Genomic DNA, 20,072 nt, shown 5'->3' on the forward strand with positions numbered 1-20,072 from the left:
TGTATTAACACAGTTTGCCTTCTTTTGCACATCGGTTGTTTGTCTGTCTCTCTTTGTGTGTAGTTTTTCATTGGTTCTATTGTATTTCAGTGAACATCTGCAATAATATGAATCTATGTACTTTGGTAATAAATTTACTTTGAACTTTGAGCTCTGCACACGGAGCTTCCACTGCACAGCCATGGGTCTGAGCGCGTGCTGCCTGACATACTCCCCCTTTCACTAAAGAGCTGTACGCTATGATGCTGTGCCTCTGTGCTTTACTGATCTTAGAATGTAAGACGTGGGAGCAAAATTAGGTCACTTGACCCATCAAGTGCGCTCCGCCATTCCATCATGGCTGATTTTTATCCCTGTCCTGCCTTCTCCCCATAACCTTCAATGGCCTTACTGATCAAGAAGCTATCAACCTTCAAGTATATCCAATGACTTCACCTCCTCAGCTTTCTGTGGCAATGAATTCCACAGATTCATCACCCTCTAGCTAAAGAAATTCCTCTCCATCTCTGTTCTAATGGGATGCAATATTCCGAGGTTGAGCCCTCTGCTTCTGGACTCTCCCACTGTAGAAAATATCCTCTTCACATCCACTTTGCCTCGGCCTTTCAATATTTGATAGGTTTCTATGAGATTCCCCCTCATTCTTCTAAACTCTAGTGAGTACAGGCCCAGAGCCATCAAATGCTCCTAACCCTTTCATTCCAAGGATCATCCTCATGAACCTTCCCCGGACCCTCTCCAATGCATCTTGTTTTAAGCTGGAAGTTGTGACTTAAGGATAGAATCCAATCTGACTTACTGGCGAGGTATAAAGAGAGCCTCTGCACGGGCAAATCTCATTGTCACTGCCTCCAATCGTAGGTGAAATTCAATGTTACTACTTCAAAGAATCACAGGCAACAATAAGTCTTCAATCAATGTCAATAGAAAAGGAATTACTTTATCTTTGCTTCCAGTGGAATTCCGCTATGTGTAAGGTGGCAACTATGTTAGCAATTCCCCAAGTCCCTATATTGGCAACTCGCAGCCCCCATTGTAATCACGTTCTACCAGAGAACCACTGAGTGTGTGCTGACCAACATTAGGTATGGGAGTTTCAAGGCACCTGACTGCAAGACGCCGCAATGGATTGTGAGGAGTGCTGAGAGAATCTCTGGGGTCTCTCTCTATCCCCCCCAACTCCCACCATCCAGATATACACCAAAGCACTGGATTCACAGATTCCTCAGCATTGTGAGATACCCCTCCCACCCGTCCCTTAATCTCTTTGACCTGCTACCGTCAGGAAGAAGGTACCGCAGTATAAGAACAAGGATTGCCAGACTGGGTAACAGCTTCTCCCTTCTGGCTGAAATCTCTGAGCACCCTGCTACTACCCAGCACACATTACACACAGAACGACAGTGTCAGTAGCATTATGTTGTTGTACAATAATATATCGCAGGATCAGAGGTGAAGAGGGTTGGCAACTTTAAATTCCTGGGTGTCACTATCTCAGAGGACATGTCCTGGGCCCATCATAAAAATGTAATTGCAAAGAAAGCACAACTGTGCCTCGACTGACTTAGGACTCTGAGGAGATTCGGCATGTCAACAAAAACCTTGACAAACTTCTATATGTATGTAGTGGAAAGTGTCTTGACTGGTTGCATTACAACCTGGTTTGGAAACACCAATGTCTTCGAGTGGAAAATCCTACAAAAGATAGTGGATTCGGCCCTGTCTATCTTGGTAAAAGCCCTCCCAACTATTGAGCATATCTACATGAAATGTTGCCATAGGAAAGTAGCACCCACCCAGGCCATGCTCTTTTCTCACTGCTGCCATCAGGTAGCAGGTACAAGAGCCTCAAGACCGGCACCATCAGGTTCAGGAACAGTTACTATCCCTCAACCATCAGGTTCTTGAACAAAAGAGGATAACTATTGAAATACCCCCTCAACCAATGATCTCACTTTAAGGACTCTTTATCTTGTTATTACATGCTCTCGTTATTTATTGCTATTTATTTATATTTGCATTTGCACAGTTTGTTCTATTCTAAGCTCTTGCTCTTTCATTGATCCTGTTTACAGTTACTATCCTATAGATTTACTGAGCATGTCTGCAGTAAAAGATTGTCAGGGTTGTATGTGGTGACGTGTATGTACTCTGATAATAAATTTCACCTTGAACTTTTGAACTTTGAACCTTATATTTAACAATATGTCATATATGCACTTCATGTCAACTTGTACATCTGCAAAACACTTACTTTATTATTTCTTAATATTATTGTGCTAAAATTATTTTATTTGCACCTTAGTCCCACAGGAACATCGTTTCGTTTATCTATACAGTTGAATGACAGTGAACTTGAACATATCATATAAAACTTCATTGGGATGTCCGGTTGTTATCAAAAGGGATCTTTCTTCTCCTGATCTATTCATCTCTTCCCACGCTTGCTGAAGGGACTGGACCTCAAACATTGACTGTTCACTCCCTTCCATATATGCTGCTTGACCTACTGTGTTCCTTCAGTATTCTGTCTGTGTTGCTCAAGATTTCCAGCAATTGCAGAATCTCCACCACCTTCAATAAATCATTGTTGACCCGCTATACGTTATGAGAAAAAGTTCAGTCAAATCCCTACACTCACCATCACTACTTATCCAGGCATCGATCTTGCTCCCCATAAGAACTGCAGTTGATAACATTAAAATCTGCCTCATAGAGGGGTAGCATGGCCCTGAAAGGGGGTAAATGGCCTCTCCCCACTGACCCAGCCGTTGAGAGTACAGAATGCGCTGGACGGTAGGTAGGTGATGAAACGACCGATCAGTGTGGCTCTGGGAAGGGAAGGATTAATGCAGAAGTGTGCAGATCAAACTGACTGGGTTTGCTGACCACCCTTTCTCACATATTCACCTGATTACATTGAAACACCCATGTTCCCAGAGACTAGATCAAATGGCACATTGTAGCCAGTTACACAGTGTTCAGATAGGACATTGTCTCCTCAAACTGAGGCCAAATTTTAACTCGGAGCAGCTGATGAAAATGAGGATTCATATTCAGACTAATTTACTTATCACAAGTACATCGAAACATACAGTGAAATGCATCGTTTGCGTTAAGAACCAACGGACCCAAGAATGTGCTGGTGACAGCCTGTAGGTGGTGCCACACATTCTGGATGGGGAGGAACGCATTCGACCACAGGCCTCTTAGTGCACTGTGTGTTCATGTCTAAACCAGAAGGTCGAGGCTTTGATCTCGCTGACAGAGGCTTGCGCACTAAACTCTGTATTCTACTGGCAGTGTCGCGCCTTTAGAACTGTCGCCTCTCAAATGAGAACTGAGGGAGAGTCAGCGTGCGCAGGACTGTGCCTGGGGGGGGGGGGAAGAGTTAGCATGTGTGGGACACACGCTGTCACAAACATATCCACACACGGACGTACTACCAATTGCACAGAAACACTCCTACATCTACAGGCGGCACATAGCATAATGGTCAGGGTACTACTGCAATGTCAGTGATCGGGAGTTCAATTCTGGCCACTGTTTGTACGTTCTCCCTGTGAACGTGCTCCAGTTTCCTCGAACACTCCAAAAAAAATGTACGAGTTAGGGTTAGTGACTTGTGGGCACGCTATGTTGGCACTAGAAGTATGACAACGCTCGCAAGCATGTGACAAACAATGATTTAAGCGACGCACTTCACTATATGTTTTGACATCCCTGACAACTAAAGCTAATTTTTACACATATGTTTGCCAAACACGCACAAATGTACGCCACACACGTACACACGCTATTAACCCCATGCACACATGGACTTTAAGGGTCAATCTTATCTCAGACACCACAGGAGATAACAAACTGGAATCGCTTGCCCAGTGGGGTTCTCACCAATCATAGTCCATGACGGCGATGATCACGTTGACGTGATCCATGTTCTCATTGGGAATGTCGAAGACCAGCGCCTCATTGTACACCGGGTTCAGCGTGTTCTTCTTTATCGACGTCTTCCGCTTCTTCAGCCGCCTCCCTTCACATATCAGCGAGGCTTTCACGTAGGGATCTGCGGGAGGAGAGCAGGCTGCTGGGACATCTCTCGGGCTGAGGTACGCCAAAGCCTTGAGCCCATTGATTCATTCACCCCAATATTCGCAGAGACCAGTCCCACCCCCACCGACCCCTGCTGTAATTGGCCTTGGCACCCTACGCAGGGAGAAGCAGTACACAGAAACCAGCCAGGAGTTATCGCCCCAAGCAGCACATGAAAATTGCTGGAGGAACTCAGCAGACCAGAAAGCATCTGTGGAGGACCGATGCTTTGGGCCAAAACCCTTCGTCAGGAGTGGAAAGGAAGAGGGAACAATCCAAAATAAGAAGGTGGGGGAGGGGAGAGGAAGGGGTACAGGCTGGCAGGTGAGCCCTGGTGAGGGGTAAGATGGGTGGGTGGGAAGTCAGAAGCTGAGGGGTAGAAGGATAAATGTGGGTGGGAAGTCAGAAGCTGGGAGGTGATAGGTGGAAGAGGTAAAGGGCTGAAGAAGGAATCTAATAGGAGGGGACAGTAAACTATAGGAGTTAGTGAAGGAGGAGGGGTGGTGATGGGCAGGGGAGGAGAGGAGAAGGGGTGAGAGGGTAACCAGAATAGAGAATGGAAAAAGAGAGATGGAGGTGGGATGGGGGAGATATTACTGGAAGTTAGAGAAATCAATGTTCACGCAGTCAGGTTGGAGGCTACCCAGATGGAATACGAGGTGTTGTTCCTTCAACCTGAGAGTGGCCTCGTCGTGAAGGAAGACAAGGCCATAGTCGGGCTTCTCCCCCCTCCCTCCTTCATGTGGAGACAGGCATGTGATAGATTACATCAGTGCTCTATTATTGTGTGGGGGTGGGATGGAGCAGTGTGAGTGAACCGAAGTGGGGTCAGAGCGTGTAACTGCCTCGGCTGAAAGGAGAGCAGGCAAGCTTATCTGGTGAAGCTACCTGAAAATCCGGTTAAATCCATTGCCTTGAGGTTGGTGGCTTTGATGATGGTGATGGTGAGTCGCCCGGCTGTTGGCAGGTAGCACAGAGAGAAGTTGATCTCACCCAGGTCGGCCTTCTCCTGAAGGAAGAGGATTGTCCTTTGGTTAGTCAAAGTCAAAATAAAATTTGTTTCTTGTAGGCATTTACAGGAAAGTGAATACAACAGAATTTATGAAAAACTATACATAAACACAAACTGACAAACAATTAATGTGCAAAAGGAGATAATTTGTGCAAATAAAAAAGAATACTGAGAACATAAGTCGTAGAGTCTTTGGAAGTATGTCATAGGATCAGTTCGGCTTTCTGGTGAATGAGATTATCTGTGTCGGTTCAGGAGACTGGTGGTTATAGAGTTATAACTGCTTCTGAACCTGGTGGTGTAAGACCTATGGTGCCTTCTGCACCTCCTGTCCAATGGTGTCCATCACTGTCTGGTTTGGATCAGCAACCAAACAAGACAAGAATAGACTCCAAAGAACCGTCAGGGCTGCGGAAAGGATAATTGGTGTGAAGCTGCCCTCGATCCAGGACTTATACGCATCTAGAGTCAGGAAGCGAGCAAGCAGCATCATTGTAGACCCATCACACCCTGGACATCACCTGTTCCAACTCCTTCCTTCTGGGAGGTGCTTTAGATCACTATATGCCAGGACAAACAGGTACAAGAACAGTTTCTTTTTGAATGCCATCAGTCTTATGAACACTTGAATTTTAGTCTATTATAAACCATCCACCTGTACATACACAGGTATACCTCATTGTATATAGTTCACGATTATTTGCACTATTGTTTTGTTTGCTTTTTGATTCTGTACAGCGAGAGCTCAGGGAAACCGACATCGAATTCCCTGTATGTATCCACAGACTTGGCGATAATAAAAGATTCTGATTCTGGTAGTAGCAAGGAGAGAGCATAGACTGGATGATCAGGGTCCTGGACAATGGATGCTACTTTCTTGTGGTAGCACTCGATGTAAATGTGCTCACTGATGGGGAGGGCGTTGCCTGTGATGGACAGGGCTTCATCTACCATGTACTGTAGGCTTTTCGATTCCTGGGCATCGGTGCTTCCATCCCAGGCTATGATGCAAGCAGTCAGGATACTCTGCACTGCGCATCTATAGAAGTTTGTCAAAGTTTTTAGTGACATGCCTAAACTGCGCAAACTTCTACGAACACTGTTGTGCTGCCTTTGTGATGGCAGTTATGAGCTGGTCCCAGGACAGATGTTCTGTAAGCTGTGCATTGTGTTCCATTACTAAGACAGCTCAGTAAAAACGTTCAATCATACTACTCCGTTGTCATTTTTGTCCGCACCTACGTAACATTTTGGCCACAAGGTTCAAAGGAAGAATGGCCGCTCTACATCCCAAGGATGTTCTAGTAGGATAATCATTCTTTAGTGTAGGTAGTAGATGAACCTAAAGGGAGTTGAGTGGCATATGAGGGAAAACGAGGGGCACTGAGGGAATCGAGGGGTATATGAGGGAGAATGAGGGGCACTGAGGGAGAACGGGATGGTGAATTGCTCTGTGAGACGCACAGAGGCACATCTCTCTTGACGAAGGACAAGCATCAGCACACATTTACATGAATCCCAGACAAAAGCCACGTTGTTCAATCCATATTCTCTTCAAACTTAAGAGATGCAACAGACTTCGAACACCAAACATGAGTTGTTTGTTATGTCTCTCCTCTTGCTGTGAAATGGGGACATCTCGTTTTCCCTTATTAAGGAGAGGGAGAGCCTGTGATGTGTCTAATACCGGGTGAACGAGTAGTCTTTGGGGTACTGCGAGTCTGTGTCTTTATCGATGCTTTGTTGCATGCCTGAGTGCTGGTGGGGGGACAGGGGGTCATTGCCCCGCTGCTACTTGTGCGTGGGAGGGGGAGTTTGGGATTCTAACATTTAACTGTCATTCATTGTTTGGGGCGCTCCCCTGTTTTCATGGATGTTTGTGAAGAAAAAGAATTTCAGGATGTATATTGTCTACATTTCTCTGATATTAAATGTACCTTTTGAAACCTAGTGAATTATTTATTTATTTTAATATTTTTTTTTATTTTGTGAATCAATATCTGTTCTGCCAGTGTTAACTTAGAAAGTAGAAACACAAACCCATTTAGACAAATGTGCTCTCAGAATATAGTCACTCTAAACATTTATACTTAAAACCAGGAAAACAGAACTGATTTTAACCCAACCCAATGCATAATGGAATTCCCCACATTCTACCTGCCACAAGCACACTAAAGACAATGAACCTAACAGTATGCAAGAGTTCTGGGATGTGGCAGGAAACCAGAGCGTCCAAAGGAAATTCACATGGTGGCTGGGAGAACGTGCGAACTCCATGCCCGAGGTTAGGATTGAATGTATTTCTTTTACACAGATTGGTGAGCACATGGAACACCCTGCCAGGGGTGGTGGTAGAGACAGATATATTAGGAACATTTAACAGACTCTTAGATAGGCACAGTGTTGGCGCGTGGCCAGGTGGTTAAGGTGTTCGTCCAGTGATCTGAAGGTCGCTAGTTCAAGCCTTGGCTGAGGCAGTGTGTGTGTCCTTGAGCAAGGCACAATCACACATTGCTCTGCGACGACACTGGTGCCAAGCTGTATGGGTCCTAATGCCCTTCCCTTGGACAACATCAGTGGCGTGGAGAGGGGAGACTTGCAGCATGGACAACTGCTGGTCTTCCATACAACCTTGCCCAGGCCTGTGCCCTGGAAACCTTCCAAGACTCAAATCCATGGTCTCATGAGATTCACGGAAGCCTATATATAAGTTAGTCACATGGATGATAGAAAAACAGGAGGCTACAGTATGTCGGAGGGAAGGGTTAGATTGATCTTGGAGTAGATTAAAAGGTCAGCAAAAACATTGTGGGCAGAAGGGTCTGCACTGTAGCGATCTATGTTCTATAAACCTGCGTCCCTGGAGTGGTGAGGTCGTGGTACGTGCTGCACCACTTTGTACTCTCTTGCCTCTGCCTTGTGGTTCTCTTCTCTGCAAGCAGCTACTCCAAAAGACCAGCCCATTGCACAGAGAATTGAAGGGAGATACTGCACAGAATCTGGCCCTTCAGCCCTCAGAATCCATACTACCCACTTACACCAATCGTACATTAATCACAGTTTCTCTTCTCCCCACACCCCCATCAATTCACTCCCCCCTCCACATGGCCAAGTGGTTAGGGCATTGGACTAGCAATCTGAAGGTCGTGGGTTTGAGCCTCGGCCGGGGCAGCGTGTGTGTCCTTGAGCAAGGCACTTAACCACACAATGCTCCAGCTGACAATGGGTATTGGCAAAGTGCTGGGGGTTAACTTAGCGATAGACTGGCGTCCTGTCCGGGGAGGAGTCTCGTATTCTCAGTCGCTTCACGCCACAGAAACTGGCATAAGCACCAGTCTGATGGGCCACAAGGCCCGTGACAGACTTTAACTTTTAACCACAGATTATACCCCTCACCCACACATCATGGGCAACTCACAGAGGCCAACTAAATTGCTGACTCTGCACAGCTTCGGAATGTGGGAGGAAACCAGAGCACCCGGGGAAAACCCATGAGGTTACAGGGAGAATGTGCAGCCCCTGAGGTCAGGATAGAACCCGGATCTCTGGCATGGTGAGTCAGAAGCAGAGAGAAAATTGTGTGTCTGTACTTCACTCTTCACAACCATTGGCCTTGCCCAAAGCTGATGAAGAACCTGGGATGATCTTTCCTTTAGAGGGAGAGCCTAGGACCACAGGGCCCAGCCTCAGAATACAAGGACAACCCTTTAAAACAGAGATGATGTGGAATTTAACCAGAGGATGGTGAATCTGTGGAATTCATTGCCACAGATGGCTGCGAAGGCCAAGTCATTAGGTATATTTAAAGTGGAGACCGTAAAGTGTCAAAGGTTATGAGGAGAAGGCAAGAGAATGGGGTTGCAGACTCGATGGGCTGAATGGACTAATTCTGCTCCTATGTCTTGTGGTCTTATGATTGGAATATAAGAGAATGGTCTAAGGTCAAATGTATCCATAGTCTCCCAAATCCAGTTAGAGTTTTCAGGTTTAGTTAAGGGATCAGAATGGATAGGCAGGAGCAATGGCAATGCAACTTCATAGGGGTGGTACTAACAATCGTCTCTGTTCAGTGTAATTGCAGCAGGTCAGAGAAATGGCTCATTACCAAGTTGGCAAGGACAGCCGGGGTGGGCATATACAGACTGGTTCACCGCCAATGCCTACATTCTACAGCAAATCATAAAGCCTTCCTCTGTCATCCCCCTATCATTTCCACCAATCACCTCAAAATTATGCCCCTTCTATTAACCATTTCTGCCCTGGGAAAAAGTCTCTGGCTGTCCACTCTGTGCCTCTCGTCATCCAGTGCACCTCCATCAAATCACCTCTCATCCTTCGTTCCAAAGAGAAAAACCCTAGCTCGCTTAACCTATCCTCATAAAACATGCCCTCTAATCCAGGCAACATGCTGGCAGATCTCCTCAACACCTTCTCTAACGTGTCCACATCCTTCCTATAATGAGGTGATCAGAACAGAACACAATAGTCCAATTGAGGATTAGGAATCACAACTCCGATCCTGCCAATACTTAAAATAAACTGGTAGGCAGGTTTATTGTTGTTACACATACCAGGGTATAGTGGACGTGACAGATATGTTACACCTGCCCATTCAGCTCCTCCCTCACCTCCGTTCAGGGCCCCAAACAGTCCCTTCCGGCTGGGCAACACCTCATCTGTGAATCTGTCGGGGTGATCTATTGTATCCAATGCTCCCAATGCAGCCTCCTCTACATTGGTGGGACCCAACGTAAATTGGAGGATCACTTTGTCGAGCACTTCCACTCCATCTGCTCAAAGTGGAATTTCCTGGTGGCCATCCATTTTAATTCCCATCTCCGTTCCCATCCCGACATGTCAGTCCATGGCCTCCTCTTTTGCCACTGACATCTTACCTCTTCTCCTCACCTGCCTATCACCTCCCCCTGCTGCCCCTCTTCTTCCCTTTCCCCCATGGTCCACTCTCCTCTCCAGCCTTTTGCATTTCTCACCCACGGCTTCACCGATCACTTTCTAGGTAGTCCTCCTTCTCCGCCCCCCCCCCCCCCCACTTTTTTATTCTGGCATCTTCCGCCTTCCTTTCCAGTCCTGACGAAGAAGGATCTCGACCTGAAATGTCAACTGATTATTCACTTCCATAGATGCTGCCTGACCTGTTGAGTATCTCCAACATCTTGTGTGTTCATATGTGTACGTGTGTGTTTGTGTTTATGTGTGTATATATATGCGTATGTGTTTATGTGTGTATATATGTGTGTGTGTGTGTGTGTGTGTGTGTGTGTGTGTGTGTGTGTGTGTGTGTGTTATGTGTATATATGTGTGTGTTGTCCACAGGAATGGTACCAGAGGACTGGAGGGAGGCTAATGTTGTCCCCTTGTTCAAAAAAGGTAGTAGGGATAGTCCGGGTAATTATAGACCAGTAAGCCTTATGTCTGTGGTGGGAAAGTTGTTGGAAAAGATTCTTAGAGATAGAATCTATGGGCATTTAGAGAATCATGGCCTGATCAGGGACAGTCAACATGGCTTTGTGAAGGGCAGATCGTGTCGAACAAGCCTGATAGAGTTCTTTGAGGAGGTGACCAGGCATATAGATGAGGGTAGTGCAGTGGATGTGATCTATATGGATTTTAGTAAGGCATTTGACAAGGTTCCACACAGTAGGCTTATTCAGAAAGTCAGAAGGCATGGGATCCAGGGAAGTTTGGCCAGGTGGATTCAGAATTGGTTTGCCTGCGGAAGGCAGAGAGCCATGGTGGAGGGAGTACATTCGGATTGGAGGGTTGTGACTAGTGGTGTCCCACAAGGATCGGATCTGGGACCTCTACTTTTCGTGATTTTTATTAACGACCTGGATGTGGGGATAGAAGGGTGAGTTGGCAAACTTGCAGACAACACAAAGGTTGGTGGTGTTGTAGATAGTGTAGAGGATTGTCAAAGATTGCAGAGAGATATTGATAGGTTGCAGAAGTGTGCTGAGAAGTGGCAGATGGAGTACAACCCAGAGAAGTGTGAGGTGGTACACTTTGGAAGGACAAACTCCAAGGCAGAGTACAAAGTAAATGGCAGGATACTTGGTGGTGTGGAGGAGCAGAAGGATCTGGGGGTATATGTACACAGATTCCTGAAAGTTGCCTCACAGGTAGATAGGGTAGTTAAGAAAGCTTATGGGGTGTTAGCTTTCATAAGTCGAGGGATAGAGTTTAAGAGTCGTGAGGTAATGATGCAGTTCTATAAAACTCTGGTTAGGCCACACTTGAGTACTGTGTCCAGTTCTGGTCACCTCACTATAGGAAGGATATGGAAGCATTGGAAAGGGTACAAAAGAGATTTACCAGGATGCTGCCTGGTTTAGAGAGTATGGATTATGATCAGAGATTAAGGGAGCTAGGGCTTTACTCTTTGGAGAGAAGGAGGATGAGAGGAGACATGATAGAAGTATATAAGATAATAAGAGGAATAGATAGAGTGGATAGCCAGCGCCTCTTCCCCAGGGCACCACTGCCCAATACAAGGGGACATGGCTTTAAGGTAAGGGGTGGGAAGTTCAAGGGGTATATTAGAGGAAGGTTTTTTACTCAGAGAGTGGTTGGTGTGTGGAATACACTGCCTAGGTCAGTGGTGGAGGCAGATACATGAGTGAAATTTAAGAGACTACTAGACAGGTATATGGAGGAGATTAAGGTGGGGGGGGGTTATATGGGAGGCAGGGTTTGAGGGTCGGCATAACATTGTGGGCCGAAGAGCCTGTACTGTGCTGTACTATTCTATGTTCTATATATATGTGTTTATGTGTGTGTGTGTGTGTGTGTGTGTGTGTGTGTGTGTATGTGTTTATGTGTGTATATGTATATGTGTGGTGTGCGTGTATACGTGTATGTTTGTGTGTGTTTGTGTGTATGATGCTCCGGATTGTCCAGCATCTGTTTACACTGGAAAACTCTACTATGCCTGCGTCCTTACAGACCATTTCATTTCAGGTGCCCATTGAGCTAGTACAAGGGAAAACAATAACAGAATGCAGAATAGAGTGTTACAGTTATAGACAAAGTGCAGTGCAGGTAGGCAATAATTTGCATTAACCTTCTCATTTTCCTCCATAGATAACTGTTCAGCTGAGTTTCTCCAGCAATTTGTGAGTATGTTGATCAAGACCACAAAGGCATCGATAGTGGGATCAAGAGTTCGGACAACAGATCTGAGGGTTATGGTTCAGATCAAGATTGTTGGCTGAAGGGGAAGGGCAGTTACACTTTCTCTGTTCCCTCTGACAGGAGACCATAACTAGGGACATTAGCCTAGCAGAAAGCACTGTGGAGAATGAGGGAATGGACTAGGATCCCTTTTTCTCATGCTGTTTAGGGAAAGCGTTGCGGTGGGAAGGAAATGCCGGGTGTTTTCAGTGACTAGGAGTCGGGCTTGCTGTTTGCTGTGCCCAGATTATACATTATTGGCTGCAAAAGGCTCCAGGAGAAGGCACAATATAAATGCTAATTCATGATTTCAAGACTTTCTTTAAAAAGTAGGCCTTGAACACAGAGATGTTGCCAACATGAGATCTGCCAAGAAAGTGCAGGACTATAGTGCAGGAGTCTCGGACCAGAGGACACAACAGAATAGAAGGACGTCCCTTTAGAACAGAGATGTGGAGGAATTTCTTTAACCAGAGGGTGGTGAATCCACAAAATTTATATCCACAGACAGCTGTGGAGGCCAAGTCACTGCGTATATTTAAAGCAGAGGCTGATAGGTTCTTGACTGGTAAGGGCACCAAAGGTTCAAATATACTACTCTGAAATTCTTCATCTCTGGGTAGCCGTGAAACCAAGAAAAAAAAAGGAAGCATGATCAACAAGCCCCAAGTCCCCTTCTCTGCACAAAAAAACTTAACAAAATGGAATAGGCACACCAACTGCCAAATCCTTCCTCCCAGACCAAAAAAAATGAACTAAACGGAATAGGCACATTGACCCCCGAATCCCTCTCCCTGCGCACAAAAAAACCAAGAAAGGTCCAAGTTTGAAGGCACATTCCACCAGGCTCAGGGGTAGCTCCCATCCCTGATACAATAAGAGGGACTCCTGACCTCACAATCTACCTCATTATGATTATTGTCATCATCTTGTCATCTGTCTATACTTCCCACTGCCTCAGGAAAGTCTGGTTATGCAAATTGCACATACGTGCACAGAGATTGGTATCGAACTTGGGTCAGAATCAGAATCAGACATCTGATGTGAAATTTGTTAACTTAGCAGCAGCAGTTCAATACATAATATAGCACAGACAAAATAAATAAAATAAAAAAAATAATCAATAAACAAGTAATCAGTTACATATATTGAATAGATTAAGAAAACATGCAAAAATCAAAATACTGTCTATTAAAAAAATGACACTGGATCTGAGACCTGATCCATTATCCTCATCTTGGCAGTGGATTTGTGGATTTGGAGGGTCTTGCGAGACTGCACTACTGTTGACTGTGACCCCCCCACCCCCACCCCACCCTCCCGTTCACTCCCAAGTGATGGACCACCCACTGCAGACAGAAGGATGTTTCTGGGATTTAAGGAGCTGAGTTATAGGGCAAGATTGTACTATATAGGTTTGGACTTCATTCCCTGGAGTGGAGGTGATTGAGGGTAGGTTAAGAGCGATATACAACACATCAGGTAAATGCAAGCAGGCTTTTTCCATTGAGTTTGTGTGAGGCTGGAATTAGAGGTCATAGGTTTAGGGTGAAAGGTGAAATATTTGAAGGGAACCTGAGGGGGAACTTTTTCAAACAGAGCTTGGTGTGAGTGTGGGACAAGCTGCCAATGGAAGAGGTGGATGTGGTTCTGAATACAACAGCTAAAAGAAGGGTGGATAGATACATGGACGGGAGGAGTATGGAGAGCTACGGTCCAGGTGCAGGTCAATGGGGCTAGACAGAGTAGTAGTTCAGCATGGAATAGATGGACAGAAAGGCCTGTTTCTGTACTGCATGACTATGACACCTCAAGCACTAGAGAGATACCACAAATGCTCTCTCTGCCATGTTCTAACCACTCAGAGCGCCACAGCAGCGACAGAGTCAATTCTATACTGTAAGCTTCCACTGTACAGTGAGTTCAATAATCCAACAGGACAATTATCTCTGAAATATTCATGTCACTGTGCATTGATTCCTGTTCTAGGCCCTTCTTTCAGCTTAGACATTGTGTCTCTGTCCTTTATCATTGAGATTGACCATGCAGAGGCATTTCAATTAGCTTTCAACATAATTAATCCTTCCCTTAAATGGGGACGTGATGGATGAACTCTATTATCTAATGGCTTCGGAGAGAGCGCAGGCTGGAGCATCTGCCCAGGGGTCTACACTACAAATGATGTGCAGTGGCGTTCAGCAGCGTTTCCTGCCAAAGTAATCACTTACACACTGCCTCCTCGACCCATACAAATTTCGCCACACGTTAATGGACGGGTACCTAAATGACGCAGGGTCTGATAATCTTGGCGAAAATACAAGGCTGCAATATTCCCGTTGGAATCCTGTTCTTGGAACGCCGCTAGCACTGGCTACAGCTCAAACACAATTGCCCTCGCGAAGGTGGGGGTGAGCTGTAGAAATGTTATTTTTCTTGTGTATTAACATTCCCATGCTTGCTTCCATGCTTCCACTCTCAGTGGCCACTTTATTAGGTACACCTGTACACCTGCTCATTAATGCATCTATCTAATCAGCCAATCATGTGGCAGCAACTTAATGCATAAAAGCATGCAGACATGGTCAAGAGGTTCAGTTGTTGTTCAGACCAAATATCAGAATGGGGTAGAATTGAAATGAACTGAATTGAATTGACTTTATTTCTTACAGGAGTGAAAATCTTTTTACGTCTTCGTCTAAATCATAGTAATTTATAATAAATAGAACAGTCAATGCAACATAGAAATACACTCAAATCAGCGTGAGTTAATCAGTCTGATGACCTGGTGGAAGAAGCTGTCCTGGAGCCTGTTGGTCCTGGCTTTTATGCTGTGGTACCGTTTCCCGGATGGGAGCAGCTGGAACAGTTTGTGGTTAGGGTGACTCGGGTCTCCAATGATCCTTCGGGCCCTTTTTACATACCCGTCTTTGTAAACCTCCTGAATCATGGGAAGTTCACAACGACAGATGCGCTGGGCTGTCCGCACCACTCTCTGCAGAATCCTGCAATTAAGGGAGATACAGTTTCCATACCAGGCAGTGATGCAGCCAGTCAGGATGCTCTCAATTGTGCCCTTGTGGAAATTTCTTAGAATATGGGGGCCCACACCAAACTTCCTCAACTGTCTGAGGTGAAAGAGGCGCTGCTGTGCCTTTTTCACCACCCTGCCGGTATGTACAGACCACGTGAGGTCTTCGGTGATGTGGATGGTGAGGAACTTAAAGCAGTTTAGCCTCTCAACCTCAAACCTATAGAAGTATGATCTAAGTGACTTTGACCGTGGAATAATTGTTGGTGCCAGATGGGATGATTTGAATATCTCAGAAATTGCTGATCTCCTGGGATTTTCACACACAGAAGTCTCTTGAGCAAAACAAAACAGAAGTCTCTTTTTTCATGCCGTGGACCAATACAAGGAGTCAGCTGGGAACCCTACTCTAGAGCTTACAGAGAATGGAGAAAAAAACAACAAAAAAAAAATCCAGTGAGTAGCAGATCTGTGTGTGGGTGAAAACTTCTTGTTAATGAGAGAGGGCAGAGGAGAATGGCCACATTGGTTCAAGCTGACAAGAAGGTGACAGTAACTCAAATAACCACACATTACAACAGTGGTGTGCAGAAGAGTATTCTTGAATGCACAACACGTCAAACCTTGAAGTGGATGGGCTACAGGAGTAGAAGACCATGAACAAACACTCACTGGCTATATTAGGCACAGGAAGTATCTAATAAAGTGGCCACTGAGTGTGAGTATAATTGTTCAGTGAATTTTCCAGTAATTACGGTGCAGTTTCCTCTGTATTTTTCTAGAAACATCTTGGTTTCAGGGTCATATCACTTGAATCAGCTATTTTATTGGTTAACTGTTATCAAAGGAATTTCTGTCATCTTTTGTCTGGTATGAAAAGACGACGACTACTTTTTAGTCTGTTTTCTTATCTTTGTTTCTCTGGGCACTTCTTCTTTGCTCTTCAAAGTTCAAAGTTCAAAGTAAATTTATTATCAAAGAATGATTATATCACCAGATACTGCCCTGGGGTTCATTTTCATGCAAGCATTCACGGATCTTGTAACATTTAATGAAACGACTGTAAGCAACAAATTTTATGCTTCATTCTTGACTTCTTGGAAACTTTGGATCGCTAAAGTATCAGAATCCAACACAGCCTTCTTGAACTGCTGGTGAAAGGGAACCTTCTGTGCCCTTGGGGAGGAAGGGACGGTGAGAATAATGAAGCAGGGGTATGAGCAGGGTTTTTAGCCAGAGGGTGGTGAATCTATGGAATTTGTTGCCACGGGCAGCACTGGAGGCCAAGTCATTGGGTGTATTTAAGTCAGAGATTGATAGGTAGCTGAGTAGCCAGGGCATCAAGGGTTATGGTGAGAAGGCAGGGGAGTGGGACTAAATAGGAGAATGGGTCAGCTCATGATAAAATGGTGGATCAGACTTGATGGGCAGAATGGCCGACTTCTGCTCCTTTGTCTTATGGTCTTATAATTGCAAGTGGTGATGGCAGCTGGAGTGGAGGAGAGCTGGTAGAGGCAGCAGGCTTGACTGATAGAGCCACGTAGAGTCATATAGCACTGAAACAGGCCCTTTGAGCCATCTAGTCCACGCGAAGTATTAATCCACCTAGTCCCAGTGATCTGCACCTGGACCATAGCCCTCCACACCCTTCCCATCTATATGTACCTATCCAGTTCCTCCGGTAGCTTGCTAGACAATCTCATCACCCTCTGAGTGAAGAAGTTCCCCCTCGGGTTCCCCTTCAGCAGTCGGTTTCCACTTTTCACCCTTAACCCATGACCTCTAGTTCTGGTCTCACCCAACCTCAGTGGAAAAAGCCTGCTTTCACTTACCCTATCTACACCCCTCATAACCTTGCATACATCTATCAAATCTCCTCTGATTCTCCTACGCTCGAGGAAATAAAGTCCGAACCTATTCAACCATTCCCTATAACTCAGGTCCTCATGTCCCAGCAAGATCCTTGTAAATTTTCTCTGCACTCTTTCAATCTTATTGACATCTTTCCTATGGGTAGGTGACCAAAACTGGACACAATATACCAAATTAGGCCTCACCAATGTCTTATACAAACTCAACATAACATCCTAAAGTGATAATAAGTCAGCTCCTTAAACCTTTGCAGCCAAACACTGAATGTGCTTCCTCGCCTATAATCCCCTTATCTGAAGTTGAAAGTTCAAAGTAAATTTATTATCAAAATATGCTTATGTCACCATATACTACCTTGAGACTAATTTTCTTGCAGGAATTTACAGAAAACTATAGAAATAGAAATTAGTTTACAAACCATACATGAACACAGATGGGGCGGCATGGTAGTGGAATGGTTAGCATAGACCTTTACAGTGCCAGCGACCCAGGTTCAATTCCTGCTGCTGCCGGTAAGGAATTTGTATGTTTTTCCCATTCTCCCTGTGGATTTCTTCCAGGAACTCCGGATTTCTCATACAGTCCAAAGACATATCGCTTGGAAGGTTAGTTGGTCATTGTAAGCTAGGGTTAGAGTGGGAGTTGCTGACCAGCGCAGTTCGAAGGGCCAGCGGAGCCTATTCCGCGCTGTATCTCAATAAACCAGTGTGCAAAAGAAGACAAAGCATGCAAATAATAAAAAGTAAATAAATACTACTATGGTGGAGTCCTTTAAAATGAGTTAATTCAGCGGAATTATCTACGATGGTTCGGGAGCCTGATGGTTGAAGAGGGATAACTGTTCTGGAACCTAAGGCTCCTGTACCTCCTGTTGGTCTGATGCAAGCAGTGAGGAGACGGCATGGCTTGGATGGGCGGCCGGGGCGCAGATGATGGATGCTGCCTTCTTGTGGCAACGCTTCTTGTAAAGATGTTCAATGGTGGGGAGGGATTTGCCTGTGGACTGGGCTGTGACCAGTCCATTTTCTGCTCTGGCCATTGGTGGTTCCATACCAGGCCATGATGCAACCAGTCAGGATACGCTCCACTGTGTAGCTATAGAAGTTTGTCAAAGCTTTAGATGACATGCCAAATCAGCGCAAACTTCTAAGAAAGTAGAGGCATTATCTTTCCTTCTTTGTGATGGCAGTTGTGTGCTAGACCCAGGACAGACTCTCTGAAATGGTAATGTCAACAGACTTAAAGTTACTAACCCTTTCCACCTCCAATCCCCTCATGAGGACAAGCTCATGGACCTCAAAGTTCCTTCTCCTGCAGTCAATAAACAGCTCTTTCGCTTTGTAGACATTAAGTGAGAGTCTGTTTTTATAGCAAGCATCATATAGTGGCCACAGAGAGAGTGCAGTCCACCTGCCTGGTTCCTGGTGCTGGGCTTACCACCAGGAGGGTCTGGGTGGAATGGACCTGCAGTTCCTGGAGATCAGAAGAATTAGAAGTGATCTGACTGAAACTTAAAGAACTTGTACAGGACTTAATAGGGTGGATGTTAAACAAAATTGATTCTGCAGCGGGAACACACGCAAAATCCTGGAGGATCTCATGCGGTCAGGCAGCATCGATGGAGGACAATACATAATTGATGATTTGAGCTAAGGCCCTTCATCAGGATTGGACGGAAGGGGGGGGGGAGCCAGAATATGAAAGTGAGAGATGAGAAGGAGTACAAGGTGGCAGGTGATAGGTGAGACCAGGTGAGGGGGAAGGGCAGATGAAGTAAGAAGCTGTGAGGTGATAGGTGGAAAAGGCTGAAGAAGAAGGAATCTGATAGGAGAGGAGAGGGCACCATGGGAGAAAGGGAAGGAGGAGGAGCTCTAGAGGGAAGTGATGGGCAGGTGAGGAGAAGAGAAGTGGTAAGAGGAATAAATGGTCAACATTTCAGGCCAAGACCCTTCATCAGGATTGAGAAGGAAACGGAAAGAAGCCGGAATAAGAAGGTGGCAAGAGGGGAAGGAGTACAAGCTGGCAGGGGATAGGTGAGACCAGACGAGGGGGAAAGTGAGTGGGTGGGGGAGGATGAAGTGGGAAGCTGGGAGGTGATAGGAGGAAAAGATAAAAGACTGAAGAAGGAGGAATCTGATAGGAGAGGAAAATGAACCATGGAAGAAAGGGAAGGAGGAGAGGAATCAGAAAGTCTTAGTCAATTTTTGCATTGGTAACAGAGATCATGGGATCATGGGCCATTAACACCATAAATATAAACTTTGGGTCTGCCAGACAGTCTCATCGTGGACCTTGCACTTTGCTTTCTATCTAAAAGGCCTGTATAGAGTGGACATGTAGATGATGTTTCCAACAGTGGGAGAGTCTAGGACCAGAGGACACAGCCTCAGAATATAAGGATATTCCATTTGGCCCATTAAGTCTGCTCCACCACTCCATCGTGGCTGATTTATTATCCCTCTCAACCCCATTCTCCTGCCTTCTCCCTGTAACCTTTGACATCCTAATTAATCAAGAACCTACCAACCTCTACTTTAGATATACCCAATGACTTGGCTTCCACAGCCATCTGTGGTAATGAATTCCATAGATCACCACCCTTTGGCTAAAAGAAATTCCTCTTCATCTCTGTCCTAATGTGACATTCTTCTACTCTGAAACTGTGCCCTTTGGTCCTAGGCTCTCCCTCTACTGGAAATATCCTCTCCATGTCTACTCTATCCACTCACTTCAATATGGCCTTTTCAGTCGACTGTTTATTCATCTCCATAGATGCTGCCTGACCTGCCGATTTCCTTCAGCACTTTTGTGTGTGTTGCTTTGGATTTCCAGTACCTGCAGAATTTCTCATGCTCCTTTTAACATTCGATAGGTCTC

At 45.4% G+C, this 20,072-nt stretch overlaps 1 protein-coding gene across 1 annotated transcript in view; it reads right to left on the reverse strand.

Moving 5' to 3' along the window:
• syt3 (synaptotagmin III) overlaps nt 1-20,072 on the reverse strand; it is a 136,104-nt gene that overhangs the window by 34,106 nt on the left and 81,926 nt on the right. Inside the window, exons 5-6 of the mRNA XM_072271918.1 lie at nt 4,981-5,101; nt 3,895-4,066 (exon numbers count right to left, since the gene is read on the reverse strand). Of these exons, the coding sequence (XP_072128019.1) occupies nt 3,895-4,066; nt 4,981-5,101 (293 nt within the window). The remainder of the gene's footprint in view (nt 1-3,894; nt 4,067-4,980; nt 5,102-20,072) is intronic.

This window comes from Mobula birostris, chromosome 11 (assembly GCF_030028105.1).
Source record: "Mobula birostris isolate sMobBir1 chromosome 11, sMobBir1.hap1, whole genome shotgun sequence".
NCBI classification, from domain to species: domain Eukaryota; kingdom Metazoa; phylum Chordata; class Chondrichthyes; order Myliobatiformes; family Myliobatidae; genus Mobula; species Mobula birostris.